Consider the following 20,957-nt stretch of genomic DNA (forward strand, 5'->3'; position numbering starts at 1 on the left):
GTCGAAGGGGAGAAAGGAAAGGAATAGGGCGCATCATGCCAGAGAAATTTCCGCAACGCCAGCGCTATGGTGTGAAAAAAATACGGCAAACATTTCCTGAATGTCGGAAGTGGTAACGAAAAGAACAGGTCTCCTAAGAATGCTAAGAAAGGCACGGCTGAAGTGTAAGCCATTCAGATGTCCCATATCAGGGGAGTATGCTGAAGGATTTTCATGCTTAAATAAACAAGCGTAAGCAAGGAAACAAGAAAATCAGGCTCAGTACCAAATTAGAAGATATTAAATTATGCTACTCGAGGCTCGATCCTCCAGCAGCTACTCGTGGCTCATTCAGTGGCGTGGATAATGTTGTCTACGCGGACATCCCTGCTAGAACAAACACAGTGGTAACAATGCTTTCCATTCATAACGGGATGATATCTTGAAGCTGATAATTTAGCTCCCAGCCATGCCATCCGCATCAAGACAGGCGGGAAGATTTTGGCCTAGCGTGCTAATAAACACACATAGGTGACAGTACCGCCCACAGGCGACACGCGCAGGCATTCACCACTCGTGTTCTAGGACAGAGAAATTAAACGACAAGCGCCACACAACAGTGAAAACCACAGACGACGGTAGGCGGTTCCATTGACGTTCCGAGGCCAGTGCCTCAATCGGTCTGTCATTCATTCTTCATATTTCCTCACTGGCGAGCTAGCTGTGCGCGTACGTATATCATAAGTTTCAAAAACAAAGAAATCACCCTGAATCTCCGCCATGCTCGCGACATAAATGTTTCGCCACTTCTACATTGTTCGTCTTGTCTGGTATTTATATTTTCCCACGCGACCTCGCAATGAAGGTGCCCTTGAGTAGAAGGCTCGATTACTGTTATTGGTTTGGATAGCGTGCGAACTTGTGCGCGCTGTTTCCTTCTTTGTCTTTCTTTGTTACTTTCTTCCTTCCTTCCTCCTTTCTCTTCTTTTCTAAGCCTGATCCCGGAGCTTCTGTTTCTAAGCGAGCAGTCTCTCCCCTCCGTTCTCCTTCGTTGCCGGGTTCCAGCCCATGACAGCGCTTATTTACAAAGCGAGATGGAGTGCGACCGCTGCGCTAGATATCATTCTCACGTGCGGCGCGGGATGCTGGACTCCGGCCTCGCTCCTTCTAACGGAGGACCAGAGCGTCGTTCATGGTGCTTAGAAGGCATATATTGTGTCAAAACACCGGAACGAGCTATCGTCACGACGGGAAAATTATTGTTCTAACATCATGGTGGGTGGGGATTTCTGTACAATGTTGAGACACGCATTAACCTGTGTTTCCTTTTTCTGTTTTTGATCCCCAATGATTAATTAACCTGTATTTTTCTTATCCGCAATGTCCTCGAAACAAAATTGATAACGCACAATGTTCCTGATGAGACGTGTCTGGCCGTTGCTATGGTGCTGATTGTAATGTAGTGAGCTCACGTGAGCTCTTGCTCAAAAGCACTATCATCAGCGACAGCATGTGCGCTTACTTTCTAGAGAGAACGTACTGTGGGGCCCCGATATAATATTAAATGTACAGCCACGAGATGTTGACGTCCTCAGTCTATTTCCATCCACGTTGCCTCATCATCTCACTCCGTCGCACAGAGGTATTTTCGGCACGTGCAAGGCTGGCATTTCTGCGATGAGAATTTGATCCACCACGTGCCGCTGTTGACTAACGGATCGAGGCCATAGCTATAAACAACGTTAAAGCACGTGCTGTGAGACGCGTGCTACGCATTGTTCGTAACTTTTTGTGTGTGTGTGTGTGTGTGTGTGGTGTTTTTGTTTCTGTGCGTCTTGTGAGGGTATGGGGGTTGGTTTTTTTTTCAGAACTGCGCCATCCACTTGAAAGGACGTAGTGACAGAGACGTGAGAGGAGGCATTGCCGTGATTTATTCGGCGTTGTGCGGCCGCGAGTGATTGTCGGTGTTCACCTGCGCAGGTGCTTGACTCCTTTACGACGTAGTTTGTCTCTCACACACACACACACACACACACACACACACACACACACACACACACACACACACACACACACACACGCACGCACACACACACACACGCACACGCACACACACACGCACGCACACACACACACACACACACACGCACACCCGCACACAGAGAGAGAAAGCGAGAGAGACAGAAAAGAAACGTTGCTCTTACGCTGCGATTTATGTGTCATTAAAGGGAAGCCAGTTGGTCAAAATTAATTCGGAGACCTCCGTCACAGCGTTTGTCATAACCCACCCTGCAGTTTCGGTTCACTAAACTCAAGGATTAGAAAGAAATCTGATTTTGCGTATCAAATCTTTGGTACACTTTTGCCATGGCTTGAGTTCTCTTTAATATATACAGCAAATTCAGCAACTGGCAATACTGCAGTGCGACAAAACGGGTCGGAACGGAGGAGGCCTCAAACAGGAAATTTTCCCGGCCAGTTTTTCTAGTACTCACGACTCCTATTACTTTATCAACCGCTAACAAACAAAGGGCTAAAAATTGGCCGGACGTCCTACACGCATTCATGGTGATATTCTTGACCGTATGTATGTCGACGTATTCATGCGGTGCGTTTTCTCATTCTTGTCTGTTAAGTTTCCGCACCGTGCACATCGTCGCGAGTCTGCTACAGCCCCGTTGCGTCCCTCACGTTCTTTCTAAGGGAACGTAATGCGAAGTCACGGAAAAACAGGAATGATCTTTGTGATATCTTACGCTATAGTCAGAACCGGATGAGACCGAACTCGATGCAAGTTCACTGGGAGGAGCCAGCATTCACTCTCAAATAGACATTCGCGAACCTACGCGACGACAACGCCAAAAACTGCACGGTGAAGCAGCCGAATGCGCTTGTTCGACTAAGCCACCATCGCAGTCCTCACAAATATATAGCACCGCACTGCGTTCTTCGCGGTTTTGATTGCCGCTCTCAAGACGGCAATTTTGAGCCCTTGCCCATATCATCGCGGACGGGCGGCAAAAGCACTAAGCAGGCGTTCGAAAAAACTACGGGGAACGCATGGCACGGAGTGTGATGAAAGGGTGGCATAAATACGGTTGCCGTGTAGGACGCGCTGGTGCAATCAGGGCAAGGTTCCTGCGGTGGGAAGAGATACGACTCTAGCATGTAGTGTGCCCCGATAGTTGGAGCCGTGTCTGTAAGACTGAATCACGTACCTTTTTTAATATAATCCTTTTTCCCATCTCTTAACATTCGCTCGCAACCCCTCTTTCTCCTGGCACCAAGCAGGGCATCATCCATGGAACATTTCGTGGCCGCACTCCGCTCGCTGCAGCTGCCGCGATTCCTGACGCCAGCGTTTTGATAGCGAGTGTCCGCACTCATCGAGTGTGAAGTCATGTGAGGTGTTCAAGTTTCCCTGCGCGTGCTAGCACCATGAAATTATTTAGTTAGTAAGCGAATGTTTACAAGGGGGCGTTGAACTCCAACGGCTGCTGCGTATGGCGCGGCCACGTAGGCAGTGCAGGCGTTTAGGCGTACCAAGGGCCGATAGCGTCGTGTGACATATAGCACCCATACCCTTGCGCGTCACCCGCCTTCACGAAGTGAAAGGTCACTATTTACATTGTTCTTTATCGCTTATAACGCTACCAATCTACACTTATATTACTAAATCCGAAGCATTTGTTAGCGAACATTTGCCACTTCTATCTATCTATCTATCTATCTATCTATCTATCTATCTATCTATCTATCTATCTATCTATCTATCTATCTATCTATCTATCTATCTATCTATCTATCTATCTATCTATCTATCTATCTATCTATCTATCTATCTATCTATCTATCTATCTATCTATCTATCTATCTATCTATCTATCTATCTATCTATCTATCTATCTATCTATCTATCTATCTATCTATCTATCTATCTATCTATCTATCTATAGTTGCAGGTCACTGTGTGTGGCGACGCATGGAACGGATGCCAAGCGCCTGAGACTCGACCTGCCTAACCATCACGTTCGTCAATATGAGAAGACTTCTCCGTCGGGTGCATGCGACGCGATTAGGCACCAGTGCAAATCACACTCTCCTTTGTCACACGTTCACACCCTCTACGCCAGGGAGGGGTTTCTGTCCGAATTCCTCTGTGTGGATTGACAAGTGTTTTGACACAACGTGACCCACGTGCAACCCCTCTACGTCAGAGAGTGCTTTCTTTTTCGTATTCTTCGTGTGGATTTCCAGGAAGTGGTTTTTCTCTGCATTCCTTTGTGTGGCTTGCCAGGGAGTGGTTTTTTTTTTTCGTATGGTTCTGTGCGAGCTGACCAGTGTGCTGACAAGGCCCTCTGCCAGGGAGTAATAGAGGAGGAGGTTGCTTTAATGGTGCAGGCTATAAGAAGGGAAGCGAGACGGCACCAAGGTATCTTCTTTGCTGTTCCATGCAGATGCACACACGCCGAACTTTTTGTCTTGGAGGGCACCGCATCGCACAGCTCACCCGTAAGGATGTATTAAAGTTCTGTTAGTTGTTTTACATCATCTCGTCTTCCCAGCCAGACCCTCTCCGATGATGAATCTGCATCGAGCTCCAAGCAGATGCTAATGAAGGACGCCGAAACCCCTACCCCGTAACAGGTACCAGCTAATAACACTATCGATCTAGACGCCTACGTCGTGGTGTTCTCATGTTCGTTTCATTAACTTAGCGTGTACCAATATTGGCAGAGTATGACAAGTGTGTATGACGAATATAACTAATCGGTCATGACATGAATATCGTGAAGTGCGTGTCAAGTAGGTCATGAAACAGCCGCCTACATCTTGGTGTTCTCAGGGTAGTTTTGTTAACTTGTCAGGCTCCCCGCACACTGCTTCGCATAAGCCGGCAGATCCTACAGGGCGTGGGATCTGCCGGCCTTTAGCGGAGGCAGTCAGTCAAAGGCAAAGAGCACATACGAGCGAGATCGCTGTTTGAGCTGCAACATCGAAAAAGCGGGCCGATGTCTTCCAGCTCGGTTTAGGAGTGCACTGTCTTTACAAAGCACCGACGCAAGCTTATAACCAGCCTACCCGCAGCCCTCCGTCGCGCAAGTTTTCAGCAATGGAAGAGATCAAGAGGGGAGGAACAGCACAGAAAGGGCATACCGGACCGCCGCAGTATTTGTCTGCGGTGACGTCATTGCCGGCGCTATTTTAACTTGCCTTGTGCCAGTTCCCCTTCTCTCTCCAATTTCTTGCAAGAGCGTCACCACCAATTCATCATTTGGAACAAACCGGGATCGCAGGCAATGAAATCTTCGATTTAAAAATCGCGTCGCGGAAGCACATGTCAGTGCTAACGACTAACAAAACGCTAATGAACGGCAATGAAGGAAATGGTAAAGATTCATGAAAAAATGAAAAAGAAAGAGTTCTAAAAAGGTAAAAAATTTATTAAGGATGAAAACATCACCACTTCCATGCAAAGGTGGTCTTCACTGACACGATGTTCCACAGGCAGCCACGTAGACCAATGCACGGGTCCCTCAGAGCTACAATCAACATAGCCGCGTGTGTTGTGTGTGCCGGAAGCGCACACTCATTCGCTCTGCACTGGGAGCGAGCCAGAGTGCCGCAAGGAGAAGGCCCAGAGTACAAGGAAAGCATTTGTTAGACGGCTATCTTCGCGTTGACTGTTACACGCTATCGGCGTGATGTGCATGAGACGAAGCTCCCACAAATCGATGGTGCCACACCATATCAGAGAACGCTGTAACACGCCGCTATACGACATGATGGCTCACAACGACTGTGCTACCAGGGTAGTGTTCCTTCAGCTCGGCGCAGCCTCCGAGGACGACAGCACGACCTGGCGCAGTATGACCGCGCACGTGAAGTGAGAAGCGTCCCTATTGCGTAGCGTTCAGAACAGGAACAGGATAGGCGTGCACCCACCTCGTGTCAGTCATATTAAATCAACGTTGAGATTACCTTTCTAGAAACCTCTGCCGGGTGTGTTTAATGCAAATATAGTGTTTGATTAGAGGCACCACTATGAACGAAAGGCACTCATATTTTCCCCAATCCAGGTCATTTGTGGGCTAATTGAGAATTATAGGCTGCATCGGTTATCTCGAAGCTCAATGTTTACCTTGTGCTATCGCTTGTTATTGAAAAGCGTCAATCTCCCGCATATAATAAGGTAAATTCATGCAAGCGTCGACGTATGTGAGGCTTCCTTGTGAAAACGTCTGCAGGTCCGTCCTAGGAAACACAAGTTGGCCACTAGTCACCTTGATACAGCTTGAACAGGCTAGAAGCAGCTAGAGCTACGTCAAGCGATAGTTCAGCTATCTTCAGTATGGTTGGATAGGAGTGATGTCTCAAGCCTTACGCTTAAAGTCATTGTGAAGACAATTGTTTAGAGAAAGTGTTGAAATTTTTAAGACATTTCTATGGAGGGTCCAGGGAAGGCTCAATGAATCAGAGGGGGAGGGGGGGGTGAGGCGCCGCAATGCATAAAGGGAACAAAGGGTGCGGGGAGTGACAGGGTAAATTTTGTTAGTGCGGAAGTTCCCTGCACGCTTCAAAGAAGGTGAGAGAATAATTACTTCATTTGGCATATAAAACCCTTATAGCGTAATCAGAACAACCAATGGAACGCGCGGAAAACGATTGTTCTTAGATTTTGTACGCACGTTTCGAAGAACGCACGTTCGCCGGTTCAAATATGGTGCCACATTGACAGCATGTTGCGAATTCCAGCCGGCATAGGGGGCATGTAGCAAGTAAAAAAATATGTGTTCCGTTAAAAAAAAAGGCTGTATATCAACGTTGTTTTATAGTGAAAATATGTAAGCATGAAAAAACATTTCAAGGCTATATTCAAGCACAGCGCTGGTGGCACAGGTGGCACTGCATGCAACAGTGCCGCTTCGCGTTTTTTTTTACGGATTCCGAAACTTTCGGCAGCGGTGGCGACAGCTCGCGCTGTTTGTTCACTTGCTTAAAGTGATACCGAGTTTTTGAGTAGAGAACTTCGGGTCGTGTTTGGAGGAACGGCAGCAACACCCACCACTGTATTTTGGTTTGGCAATTTGTTTTATTATATGATTGAAGAGTTCTGGAAATCATGTTGCACGATTTGAACGGCATGAACGTCGGTTAGCGTCGAAAATTGGCGTTCATGCAGTTATTGACGGAGGCTGTTTCAGATTGAGACTTTTTTAGGTTTCTTAGCAGCATTCTTTTTCTATTGCTCCTTTGCAAGGACTTGAATATGTACTCACTTTGAAGCTACGAAGAGAGCTGTGCAATTTTGTTACCGACTCGATATGCGGTTGCGATAATATATTCATCACTACGCGTGCACTGTAATGAAACATTATCGGGTAGCACTCGCAGACTACGACTACAGAGGAAAAATAAGTGAGGCCGCAGAAATATCGCAAGAAAGTGGCCTCAGCACCATTCATTGACCTCTCAAGGCGGAAAAAAAATTGCTAGTGGCTCCGCTTGAGCTCATGAAAGTGCGCCCACTACACTATTAGGAGTGAAGGCGATGGAAATAATACCAACGGCAGGCAGCAGGCAAGTGCGGTCGCCGAAGGTAATGGCCGCCTGCCGTTGAGGACTCCTTTGTGCAATGATGACAGTAAAGAGCAGCAGTTTATGATGCTGCTTCAAGGGAAGCCACATGGCAGTAAAAAAAATCAGCAGCAGCTTAAGCATACATGAGCAACATTTCATTAAAATTGAACCTTTAAAGTGGTCAAAAAATCTAACGGGCAGTGCGGGCTAAAATTAAGCCTTCCCGGTAAGCAGAAATGGTACGCCTCCTGTTCAAGATATGGCTCCAGGACCCACAACGAGCTCTTTGTGCTAGGTCAGCCACAGTTCAGCTGTAATTCGTAGTCGTAACTTTTGCAAGCACCACAAATCGTGCGCGTGCGGGCGTGCGCGCGGGGGTGCGTGTGGGGGTGCGTGCGAGGGTGCATGCGGGGTTGCGCGGGCGTGTGTGTGTGCGTGCGTGTGTGTGTGTGTGTGTGTGTGTGTGTGTGCGTGTGCGTGTGTGTGCGTGTGTGTGTGTGTGCGTCTGTGTGTGTGTGTGTGTGTGCGTGCGTGTGCGTGCGTGCGTGTGTGTGTGTGTGTGTGTGTGTGTGTGTGTGTGTGTGTGTGTGTGTATGTGACAATAACAAATCTTTCGGAGCCATGATTTCAGCAAAGCACGTCTTTTAGAACAACTCATTAATAGAAATATTCAAGAGGGCATTGTGACTGTGACACAACATTGTGACACAATAGAGTGGTCCCTTCTGACTCTGATAATCAAACTATTTACAGGCACGGTGCTCGAACCATGAGGATAACTGAAAGAAATGAGTGGACTGCAATGCATTATGTGCACTTAGGCACTTGTGTAAGCTGTAACATAGTTTCTTAAAAATAAAAGAGAATAATGAAAAGTCGCTTTTCCTGTTGCACATACGTAGCGGCAGATGTCGTACTTTGTATGAAAGCCTCCAATATAGTTTCATTATCAACTTTGGTACACATTAAAGTTAGTTAGTGCTGATGCACTTTTATCCCTATAAATGCTAATACTTGCATGAGCTTAAGGAAAAGATTGTTCTGTTGTAGTTTACAAAGAGGAGCTTATAATGAGTGGGAGAACAATACATAGAGCACAAATACATTTCTTTATAACCATTCGGATAACTATTTCGGTACTGGTGCCATGTATCGGCAGAAAGTATTTTGTTTCACTCTGCTTATTACTTCTTTAAATGAATATCAATTTGGTGTATGTGCAATACTAGAGTGACTTGAAATCAGGGCTTGACAACAACTCATCTAGTTGGGAATTAACATGGCACAAGAAAGACACTGACCACAGTGAAAGTGAAACTTTCCCTGTTGCTGTTGCATTTTGTGTGCTTTTGTAGTGACATGTAAAATAGGAATTCAACCTTCCAGGTTGGTCATTAGAGCTAACTATAGTACCTGCGAAGCTGAAAGAAGCCTCGACATCGAATGTCTACACCACAGCGACATCAGTACTTACCAAGGTGGCTACTAACCGTAAATGAAAGGAGCATTTACCAGCTGGCTTGTAGAGGTCTAGAGTACAGATTACAAAAGGCGGCTGCTGTCTGTGGCCTTAGCAAGATCAAGCTGGAAGGTAGACGCCTGCTAGCTCTGTTGGCAAGTCTCTAGGAAAGTTGCTCGAATAATTCCTGCCTGGTTGAACGCCAATGTTAATATTGATGACGGATTGTGTATTCCGGGCTAGCGTTGGATCTATATCATAATGGCAAAGTCGATATTCGCGCCACGTATCAAAAGCCACGTAGAAAAAAGCCGCCTTTCTGCGCGCAAGAGTAAAACTCATGTATCGCTAATACATGACGAACCTCGTTCATTAATCTGAAAGGCTTCTAACAATTCACGCGCCGTGGTGCCCCTTTTTCTTTCCAAGAATCCGTATCTTGTCCAGTCGTGGCTCACATTGATATGAATTGCAATGTGTAGGCAAATCTTCTCCGTCTTTACCATTTAAAGATAGCGCATGTTCCCGCGCACGCTCATTTACGCATCGCCCAGTCTGGCCTACATATGTCTTGCCACAAGATAGCAGGATCGCAGATTCGACTCCGGTGGCATACTTTATGTACGGCTTGGCGTGCTTTTCACTGCAACCACGTTTCTTACTACCATCAGAAAGTATTTGTGGGCACATACATGGGGGAGCTTGCGTGGTGCATATAATGCGACTGGCACCCAATGTCTGCAACCTTCTTTAAGTTGGGGGTAACGCGACGCATACGAAGTCTCCGGCCTCACAATTCTCTGCGCTTGCTAAGCCCTCCTATTGCGTACGTCGCTCTTGACTTTTTGGAGGAGAGACTCGGCAGCGACACCAAGGAGCGAGTAGGAAAACCCAGTCGATCCAATTGATTCTGAAAGCTTGCCTGCATTGCGGGAGGACACGACCGTACAAGAGCCGACTCGAGGCAGAGTTTAGCTATGGCCATCTTATCAGTCTTAGAATGCGCCGACTCATATGACAGCAATTCCTTTGTTGTCTGAGTCAAGTAAAGCCAGTAGGCATGGCCCTTCTGCATGGTGATGTCGACATTAGAAAATTGCAAAGAATTGTGGGAAGGTGACTCGTAAGTAAAAACCATTCCCTTGCCGAGACAGCAGAAAGTCGCTAAAGGTTTGCCTTGAGTGGGCTGATATGAGGAAACTGAATGTTGTTTTAAACGAATTTGAAAATCGGCATATCTAAACACCTTCATTACCTCCGCCCCAATAAGATGCTGGTGCAAAGCACGATTCATAGTAGATAAAAAGCAATTTGCGAGGCACAGGAACCAAAAGAAATGCCTTGTCATTGGGCATAACAATAGTCATTAAAATTGAGGAATGTGACTTTAAAATAAAACTTGAGATAAAGTTGAGAGTATGACGGAAGCCCGTCTGGTCGGGATGATGCATACTTAAAAAGAAGAGGTCTGGACACCGACCAAAAATGGTTTAAAAGAGTTATTTACGTTTCGGCTCCCCCACGGGAGCCTTGTTCACAATGAAAGAAGCGGCAGAGCTGGCGCCCCTTTTTATGTGCTTCTCAAAACATGATTGAGGCACAGCACATTGAGATAAAAACGCGCCAATGGACACGCCTGATGCATTTTGGAGGGCAGTAGTATCGCTTTCCTCGATGCAACTATGTCAACGAAAAACATGTACGTTATCAAAGGTTCTGTCTGCAGAAAATTCACGACGAAGAATGCTCAGTTGTAAACGTCAATTTATTACAGCAAATGTGGGCTAATAAAGAAATGTGAGAACAATGCTGTAAATAATATTGCAAACCCACAAGCAGTCGCTTGGGGATATGCCGTTGGCGCCAATCCTCTGTAAACGTGAAAATGCCGAATTTTGGTGTACGGCCCCTATCATCGACTGCAGCCAGGCTGCCAGGGAACCTGCTGCTATGCCGCCTGGCCTGAACCCGGCCCTGCGCAGCAGGAAAACGAAGCCCAGGCACCCCAGCACTCCGAGCACTGCAGGTAATGAGAAAAAGACATGGTGCCAACAACGTCAGCTTTCTCCAATTAAAGATGTATAAAGCTACCAATTAGGAGGGGAGATTCACAATATAGATAATGAATCTCGAGTGCTAGATGACCTTTCTAGAAACGTTGCAAGGTATGTCTTATGCAAATAGATGGTTTCACTGAAGACAAAATTGGGAATAAGAGGTGCACAATATAATTCCTTAAGTACTTCCTCTGTGGCTTAATTAAATGTCATAGGCTGAATTGGTGATCTCGAAGCTCGAGATTTGCCTGTCACTATAGCGTGCTTGAGTCAGACAACTTTGAGATAGGGGTATGTCCCTGCAAATAATCAGGTACCTTTATACAGGCGTGTAGGCAAATAAGACTTCTAGTGATATCGTCGGTAGTGCAGTGCGGATAAAGGTGGTATTTCTTTCTTCCTATATTGATTCACAAAATGAAACTATAATGCATCTGAGTAAACATCCATAAACAATTTCTGAGAACCTAAGGGTGGTTGAGGTTGTTATACTTGATAACAACGAAGGCGCCAAATAAAAGAATTGACCGAGAAAGACGACAGGGGACAACCACGTAGGCTTAACCTCGTTGTGCCTACGTGGTTGTCCCGTGTGGGCTTCGTTCGTCTGTCTTTTATTTGGCGTCTTGCAAATAGAAACAGTTTAGAAATGTTATTTTGTACACGTGTTTAATATATATATATATATATATATATATATATATATATATATACGAAGTTGAATTCAAGCAGAAGCAGTGCATTTATCACAGTGTTACGACACAATACATGCACGCCACTGGTTCACTCAACTAGGATCTGATATCTAAAACAAGGATCTGCACCACCCGATTTCGACAGCAAATGAAATTTAACAGCTTGCTAAACCAAACCTTCCAAATAAATGTAAAGAAAGAAATGTTACATACACGGAGTCAGGAGATTCAAGGAGCATGAGCACATTTTTGAAGCGGATAACAATGTTTCAATATTTTTTTAAGTGAACCAAGTTACCAAAATTGTAAGTAAGGCATAACAGTAAGTAATGACTTGCAGGCTATTACATTTTTGGCAGTGTGGTAATTAAGAGATTTCTTTTTTGGAGATAGAAAGTTGTTCTATTTACTGTTTCAAGTGGAATTTCGATTTAGGTCCTGAATTTCGTTAAAAGAACCTTCAGAATTTCAGAAGTCACAAAAATATAGAAGCACGAAGCTCACAAATTAATAGCTCTCCAACATAAACAGATATCGAGGTTCCGTAAACGGCATCCATTCAGAGCGGAAAAATTCTATTTGTCAATTTATATCTAATGGTAATTTGTTACGTTGTGTACAAGAGCTCAGCAAAATTTGTATTTCCATATTACAACATTTTTCTCATATCAATTTGGTGTGCTTTAGATGTACTCTCATATACAATTCACAGCATTCGGATATCATTTTTTATTGCTGAGTTAGTTTTAAATTTGATAGTTCGTTTTCTGAAAATTTGCGACTTTTTTCAAATTTTAATAAAGGTTGACAATCTAAATCAAAAATTCGAATCCAACAGTCACTAGATTTTAAGTTTTCTTTTAAATGCAACACACCTCGTCAAATTTGGTGCAGTGGCTGCCCAGAAAAATGAATTCTCCTTTTACATGTATTCAGATAGGAGCACCCGAGCTATACCTTCCTCTTGAGCAGTTACTTTATTAACTAGAAAAGCTGTAAGTGCTGAAGCAGCTTTGAGCACTAGCATTTGGAAGGAACTACAATGGAACGCCCACGGTCGCCCCACGCAGCTGTCCCAAGGATGCGCATGTTCAGATAGGTGAACTCGGACACTCAATCATCATCAGCCTATTTTGATGTCCACTGCAGGATGATGGCCTCTCCCTGTGACCACAAATTGCCCATTTCTTGCGCGACCTGATTACAACTCGCGCCTACAAATTTCCTAATTTCATCCCCCGCCTAATTTTCCATCATCCTGGCCTGCCTTTCGTTTCTCTTGACACCTATTCGCCAATTCTAATGGTCCATCAGTTGTATATCCTACGCATTACATGCATTCCCAGTTGGGTATCACCAATAGTATATGTATCTTAAACTCTCAACCCCCGCACATGTGAGCTGCCAAATAAATCGGCACATTTACGACTCCATAGCGATGATTTCTTCGGACGCTGATGGCAGGAACTCATCTACGGACAATTTTTTATCGCTTGTTTTACCCGACAAGGAGCACCTTGTTCAAGCACCAGCCACACTGAAGAGCTGCTCTTCGGAGAAGGCCCAATTGCGAACATCCCGGCATTACCCCAACACAGCCTCGTGGGCAAAGGGTCCCCAGTAACAACGCCGCGCTTCAGCATGCACATCCAGCGAGTTGTAGTGTTGGTGCAGATGTCATCAGAAGGAAATGAAGATAGTCGACCAATGGAAATATTTAAACGCAATTATGACTGAAGCTATTTAAGACGTAGAAGGCTGCGAAACATGCAATGGAAAATTCAGGCTTTCTTGTTCTATTTATTGTGTTTCTATAATGTCAATCACATTAGGACGAAAAATTACGTAGAAATATTGGATTTTTTTAGTCAATTCCAATCAGAATCTGCTGCATGAAATGCAACTTGCTACTTATCAGCGACCCCCGCTTTTGGCGTATGTGTGCTGGCATTGACAAAATATAGGGTGCCATGTTTTAACCATTTCCAGGATCATATACCTGTTCACGAAACATGATTCTGTAGTGCGCTTATGAGTACGAAACCCGTGCCACGATTTTTATTTTTACGTTGTACTGCAGTTAAGAAATCTTTTCATTTTCCCCGAATCGCTCAAATTCCCGAGTGAGCGAGCTTGCATTGTTCTACAACTGTTGAAAGAAATGACTCTTTTTGACGTTTCTGAAAACCTCTGCTTAGTGTAGAAATGCTGAAATATGCTGCTGGGACAGTTGTTTTATTTAAACAACCATGTGGGTGCTGCGATGTATGTGCACGCCAAGTCAATTAGGCAGTTAGCCCTCAACATAACCATGCGACAAAATTCTAGAAATGCTGATGTATTTTGTTTCCTTCTTGTGGAGGGTTACCCTTACTGCAAATTTGTGCTGATGTTGAGATATTGATTTTACTGATACTGAACTGAGGTTATGAGCCACCGCCCCCACCAATTAAGGATTATTGTCGTGGGCTTGTTTGTATCTGGGCCGCTAAATATTTTAGCCGCTTGTTCGAATTCTAACCGAAAAATGTCTCAACGTTGACATTGGAGACAAAACTTTGTAACAATCGAAATATACATAAGCATCACAAATCAGCGATCATACACAATATCGCATATATATGTATATATATATATATATATATATATATATATATATATATATATATATATATATATATATATATATATATATATATATATATATATATATATAGTGAAAGCTCGTTAATTCGAACTTCAATAATTCGAATGTATGGATAATTCGAACTGTACGATTTGGTCCGGCCAAGCTCCACAGAAGTCTATGTATAAAGAAGTCCGTTAATTCCAACACGAGAAGGTTCCCTCACGGATAATTCGAACTACGCTCGCCTGGCACACGGCCAGAGAAACGCGCCTACTGCCTACACACAAGGCTGTATTGCCTCCGAAAAGGAGAGAACGGCGAGAGAAGGCAAAATCGGAAAAAAAATCTAACCGACGCGGGGTCAGCCAGAAGGCCGCGGCGGCTGCCGCCTCTCCGTTTTACGTAACCTCCGAGACTTCTTGCCCGCTGCGAATCTCGGAGGCTTCGCAAATCTTGTACAGCTGCTAATTATGTGCGGAGATGGCACGGCAAGCGCCAAAACACAGCGAATCAAGTACGTCGCAGCTGCGCTTGCAATCAAGAATCAACAAATAAGGGCCTTCGCCCTTCACATGTTGAGCGTCTTTGTCTCGGCAGTCTTCATCGGTTGTGCACCTCTGTTTTCAGCTTAGGAGGCATCGGCCGTCGCGATTCATTGTGATGGTGTTAAGCCTCGGCTAACGTTCGTTTCATTGGACATCGGTGGTGTGGCACAGTCGGACCCAGAGCTTCGACTCGAAGATGGCGTGTGCCCGCGGCACACGCCATCACTTTTTGACTCGCCAAATTTCTGACATGCCCTACTGCTTCCAAATCGCAGTGTACTGTTGCTCTCCTTCACTTTCGTAAGTTCGAACTTTCGTTAATTCGAACTCAAGCGGCTGCCCCTTGCGGTTCGAATTAACGAGCTTTTACTGTATATATATATATATATATATATATATATATATATATATATATATATATATATATATATATATATATATATATATATATATATATATATATACATTATAAAGGAGGTTTATTGGGGTTCGTAGCGACCGCCGGTTCTACGATGCACCGAGCACAGTCCCCGAGCTCGAGCTTCTGCTGCGCGCTTGATGCTGCCGATGCTGCTGACCCAGTGTGCACGTTGGTTATCTTCCTTACAATGGCCCCGCGGAAATAAAGGAGCCGTCCTGGCGACTTAGTGTTCTGAAAGGGCGGTACAATGGTGATACGGCTTGAGACGCTGGACATGAATGACTTTAATATATATATATATATATATATATATATATATATATATATATATATATATATATATATGTATATATATATATATATATATATATATATATATATATATATATATATATATATATATATATATATATATATATATTCACGCCCTCTGCTACACAGGCATTCCAGATACAAAACAATACGGAGTAACGGGGTGGACTGTTCCAAATCCACAAGGACATTGCTTCCTTCCCGGGGGCTTCCTCTTTCCAACTGCTCCAGTTGACTCCCCATCCTTCCAGGGGCAAATATTCGCTCCTCCTTTCGGTGTAGTCCCAATCTACTCCAACTATCCGCCGTTCAGCTCCCACAATTAGCATTTATTTGTATCCCTTCGCGTTCGCGTTAACTTCCACCGCAAAGTTGTGGCCGTGGATGCTGGGCCCAGTATTGACCTGTCGAGCCTACTCAAAGTGCGCGCCATTGTCAACGTCCAAGAGAGCGTAAAAGCACTCAGCAAAAACACGTGTGGGTATCATTCACGGTGCGCACCCGTCTCTCTCTCTCTCTCTCTCTCTCGATGCCGACACTGTGAAACACCACATCGAATCCCCCGTACCCCTCCTTTGATTTCGTGTAGTGGCGGCGACGTGAGGGTTACCTTCGCCGGCGACGTTGTGCCCGCTAACTTGATCCCGTTCAAGCAGCGACACCCGGTCCGTGCTAAGCGGCCGCGACCACTGCAGTGTGACCGCTGTAGCGCCTATCGCCATCTTGCTCGCGTGACGCCCGCTGCGTCCGCTGCGGCCGATCACATGCAGCCAAGACTGCACATCGCAGCGAGCGCATTGCGTTAACTGCAGTGGCAACAACGCTGCAGTGGAGCCACGCTGCCCTCACTGGCAGCTCGAGAGAAAGGCAGCTGCGTTGTTGTCCACTCAGCAGCCCGTCACGTGCAAGCGGTCGCTCGAGCTAGCCCTAAAGCTCGCGCGCATGTGCCCAACTCCACCAAATGTAGACAGCCGCTCCTCGCCTGTCCGCGAGAGTCCAGTCTGTAGTAGCGTGCGGCAACCGAGAAGCCGTACTCCAGAAAACGACAGGGGCCGGTGCAGAACAAGGAATCGGCGTTTCTTCTTTTGGACACGCTTTTTATAGGCAGCGGTTCCTTATCCGCTGCTCATATCAGTGCCCGTGATGACGAAGTGGCACGGCATGCGCTTGACGTTACGTCATCACACAGTCCAGTCTAGCATCGCCTTTAGCGACACCCTGCGCGGCCACAGCTCCCATACATCGAAACCAGAACCGACTCATCGGCCCGCAGCTGCCGAGGAATCAGCGCGTCGCAGGGCATGCGCTAATTGCGGCTGTCGCTGCAACACTACGTGTTCCGATGGATATCACCCCTACCACAGATGACACTGCAAGCCAAATGTGCCCTGCTGTCCTCGCCGCACAGGAAGCCCTGAATCGTCGTGGCTCGGCTAGGCTCTAAGCGCCGCCTTTGCTTGTTTATCCTGTTTAGCCGGGAGTGGGCAATATAATAAATGTGTTTTTAAACGATACGCACATATTTCATTCTTGCGGATAACAATTTTCGAATCACCGAGTACAGCTTCTCTTCCCAAGGATTAGCTGTGTGGGAAAGTAAGCCCATTCATAAAGAAAGCAATCGATTACACGAGAAAACATATAGGCCAATATCACTAACATGTTGCTTCGTTAAATTAGTGGAACCCATAGCAAGTAAAGCAGTCATGACCTACTTTGAAGAAAGCAAAGTACAATGTATTATGCAACGTGCTTTTTTAAGTACGTCTGTCAGCCATAACACATTTAGTAGAGATAACACGCTTTCGCATGAATATTTAATTCCAAATTCCAAGCTGATGCCATCTTTATTGATTTTTATAGGCTTGCAATCGTGTCTTCCAGTGTAAACTAATTGAGGATACAAGCTGCATCAAAACTGAACACATTGTAGTGGGACTGGATAGCAGCTTCTTTATCAAACCTAACCCAGTGTGTTGCCATAAGCTATATGACTCTCAACAATAGAAGTTTATATGGCGTGCCCCACGGATCCGTATCGAGTCCATTATTATTTCTATTGTAGGTTAACCACATCACAGGCTAGACAGAAACTTGAGTAAAATTGCGGCTTTTTGCATATGAGCTCGTAATTCACACTTGCGAGTGAGAAATCGATGGTTAGGTACATTAATAACTACACTAAAGAATATAGCCCATTGATGTGACATGTTGGGAATGAAAATATATTCTGAAGAAAACAAAACATATGCCCATAACTCATAGAAAGACGATATTTAAGTAGAATTATAGATTAATTTGTAAAGATTTGTTAGAAACTTACAGAATAAAATATTTTGGCTGTGGGGATCGAAGTGCCTTCTCCCGCCGGCTTCCCCAGCTCACGCGTTGTGCTTAGCTCTATATCCAGGAACCGTAGCCATAACGGCAACATGGCGGACACGGCTAGCGCGCCGGGGCTAATTTCCTGCGCAAACCTTACTTCTCCCTCCCGGGGTCGAATCGCCGCACGAGCAAGTGTCACCGGGATGCGCCCTCGTTGGCCTCTCAAGTCGAGGCCCCCGGGGGCCCCCTCCTCCCGAGCTCCCTCCCGCTGAGCGCTTTATCGCCAGGGTTGCCCGATCGGGCTCTAACTGGTCAAATTGGGCTACGTGTTGTGCGGGATGCCGTCGAAAGTTGCGAGTTGGCTACATGGCTATATTAAGGCAATTTTTGTCATAACAACTTCCGAGTGCTGAGTACCACGTCAACAGTGACAAAATTCGGAAACGCCGGTATATGAAAGCCCAAAGCTCATTGATACTGCAAAGCTATGTAGGCCATCTCCAAGGCTGTGTTTTTAGGCAATGTCGGCGCTGGGAGGATGGCGTTAAGTCATGGCTGCCATGTTTCTGCATCATCATAGCTCTAAGCTCTCTTCCTTTTTTTATGATTTCGGCGCCACCTGCTACCGGTTCAGACGTGGTTCAACAAGAAAAACGGTGGGGCTTATATCTGTCGAGTACCTATTCCGTGCCGGTTTCTGTGCAAGAAACTTTGATGTGGACTTTCACAACAGTTCAAGTATTCGGAGGCTTGTCGTAGTGAGACATTTTCACCCGTGGTCTTTCAATGTTTATGAAGTGTACATCGAAACCCATTGCTAGGTTTTCCCGCAAATCACCAAGCTATTTACCCAGTAAATCTAGGGAAAAAAATCCGCAGGTCGCTTTAAGCGAGAAACACGTTGGTTCTGATCTTATCTGCATGTTCAGCGAAGCGCAGCTGTCTCGACTGCTGATCAAAACAATATATTCTGTTCTTGTTGTGGTCTGCATGTTCGGGAGAGCCCTGGATGAACATAGTCTTCCAATGAGAGCATTGACAACCTTTTATAGGAGAACTTCTCTCTGCAAAGAGCAGTGTAGAGCACGGTAGCACGTTGCAATCATGGCTTACACTACGTGATAGCGCCAGAGCCAATTAATAAGACGCGTCCCTCAACAGAACTTCTGGTTGAAGCAAACATGGTGCATTCTTGTGAGTGACATAGCGACACGTGAGTTGGAGGGCACGAACATATTCCGGCTACAGTAGTAGTCTGGCTGAGAAATCTGGGAAGAATCTCGTCGCCTTCTCAAAACACAGCATGGACAAGTCGGCGAAGTACAGCCATTTGTATAAGAAGGAATAGGAGAAGAACACCTCTTTCAGAGGTACATTTTATGAGCACCTTCGTATTTAAAAGCGTCTGGAGCTGCGTAATGTGGGAATGAAGTAAATTTCTTTCTTCATTCTAGAATTTTCTGAATTCATCCTGCAGTCAAAGGACATTATTGCAGCTGAAAAACATTGGTCACTCGATTGTGACCACCCGAAGCTGATCCGCGAGCTTGTAGTTGGCCATTGTTTTCCTGAGTGTTGTGTAAAATTACATCGGGTAATTCGAGGCGTGAACTAACAATAGCTCGAAACGTGGCTCAGTAAGTATCAATGACGTCATGAGTGTATTGGAAAAAAAATCCTTCGGCTAAGTGTAACAATAAGTACTGCCCAAATCCACGTCTAAGTGCCAGCTCTCGCTAGAATTGTTTACGCAGATCTTGATGCCTCTGTGGTGCTGGTTGTATTCGGCGGAAGTAATTTAGTAGCTGCAAATAGGCGGTGGGATTTGGACACCATCTATGAGACACGTGACAGGCATCGTCAAACACTTTGGCTATGTGTTTGGCTACTTTTCGTTCACGACAAATTTGGGTCTGGCTATTTTGGGCTACTGAGACCATCTGGCTTTTATTTGTTTGGGCCATTTGGCAACCCTCTTTATCGCCGCGGAAGATGCTCACAGGCCGAAAGCGAATTAAGTCGCCTTAACGAGTTGGCTACATGGGACCTTGCCTCCATTGACTTCTCGTTCCCGCGCTCGGTGGACCACTACCTGGTTATCCCTAACGCAGCGGGTGCGCGTACTCGATCGCTCTAGCGGCAAGCCTTTGCCCGTGAGTGCCGTAACGGTCGTACTGTGATGTATCCGGCGTGAATAAACGAGCCTTTGTTGGCGATCTGACTCAAGCGCCTTCTCTGTGCCGTGTCGGAGGGCTGACGAATCCTGCCGTAGCGCCTTCGTGCGTTGCAGAGTGGAGGAGCGTCGTGCCTTTTTCTGATCGTCGCTCGTAGGGTGAGCCTAGTGTTAACCCATCCCCATGAGGTGTAAGCTTTACAAGTGCATTTGAATGTAATACTCAGATGATACACGTTAGAATTGGTTCTGGAGGCTCTGTTTCTCGCGAAAAAATCTAGCTGCAGCACGATTCTATGTGAAACTAACGGCATATAAATCTTTAGCATGGCCGATTCTTGAGAATGATAGCATGGTGGCGGAGGTACCCTAACTAGAGTGGAACCCGTACGGGAAAGAAATCGCGCAGAAACTAAAATGTAAACAAAATACAGCGTCGCGATTTATATACAGTAAACATTCTCAACACGAGAGTTTAGGTATTCTTAGAAACAAGCAGTAGTGCCTACCCTCGCTCGTCATCGTGAAGTTTTTTCTATCGTATATCGGTTACCTTATTAATATGAATTAACGAGATAACGTGCAGCCACCCCATCGACACCCCCCCAGAACCTATCGTAATAAACACATCAGGCAGTATCTCACACAATGCGACACTTTCAAGCGTTAATTTCTTTAGTTGTCCAGAGAAATCTGGAATGCGTTCCCAAAGGCAATGATTTAATCAGTTTCCCTGGATGGCCTTCTCGCAGAATCGGAGCCATGGTTATGTTGCGCATTA

The 20,957-nt window shown here is 45.5% G+C and overlaps 1 protein-coding gene across 6 annotated transcripts in view; it reads right to left on the reverse strand.

Moving 5' to 3' along the window:
- The window catches only part of LOC139057418 (uncharacterized), a 222,565-nt gene that overhangs the window by 39,663 nt on the left and 161,945 nt on the right, over positions 1 to 20,957 (reverse strand). For 4 of the 6 annotated variants that reach the window (XR_011512774.1, XR_011512776.1, XR_011512777.1 and 1 more), the window contains one exon: positions 10,766 to 11,039. The exons of the other annotated variants lie outside the window; for them this stretch is intronic. Coding sequence is in view for 1 of the 4 variants with exons in the window: in XM_070535639.1 (XP_070391740.1) it covers positions 10,804 to 11,039 (236 nt within the window). In the remaining 3 variants the exon portion in view is untranslated. Of the gene's footprint in view, positions 1 to 10,765; positions 11,040 to 20,957 lie in introns of those variants that run through there. 6 annotated transcript variants of the gene reach the window in all.

Source organism: Dermacentor albipictus, chromosome 3 (assembly GCF_038994185.2).
Source record: "Dermacentor albipictus isolate Rhodes 1998 colony chromosome 3, USDA_Dalb.pri_finalv2, whole genome shotgun sequence".
Classification (NCBI taxonomy): domain Eukaryota; kingdom Metazoa; phylum Arthropoda; class Arachnida; order Ixodida; family Ixodidae; genus Dermacentor; species Dermacentor albipictus.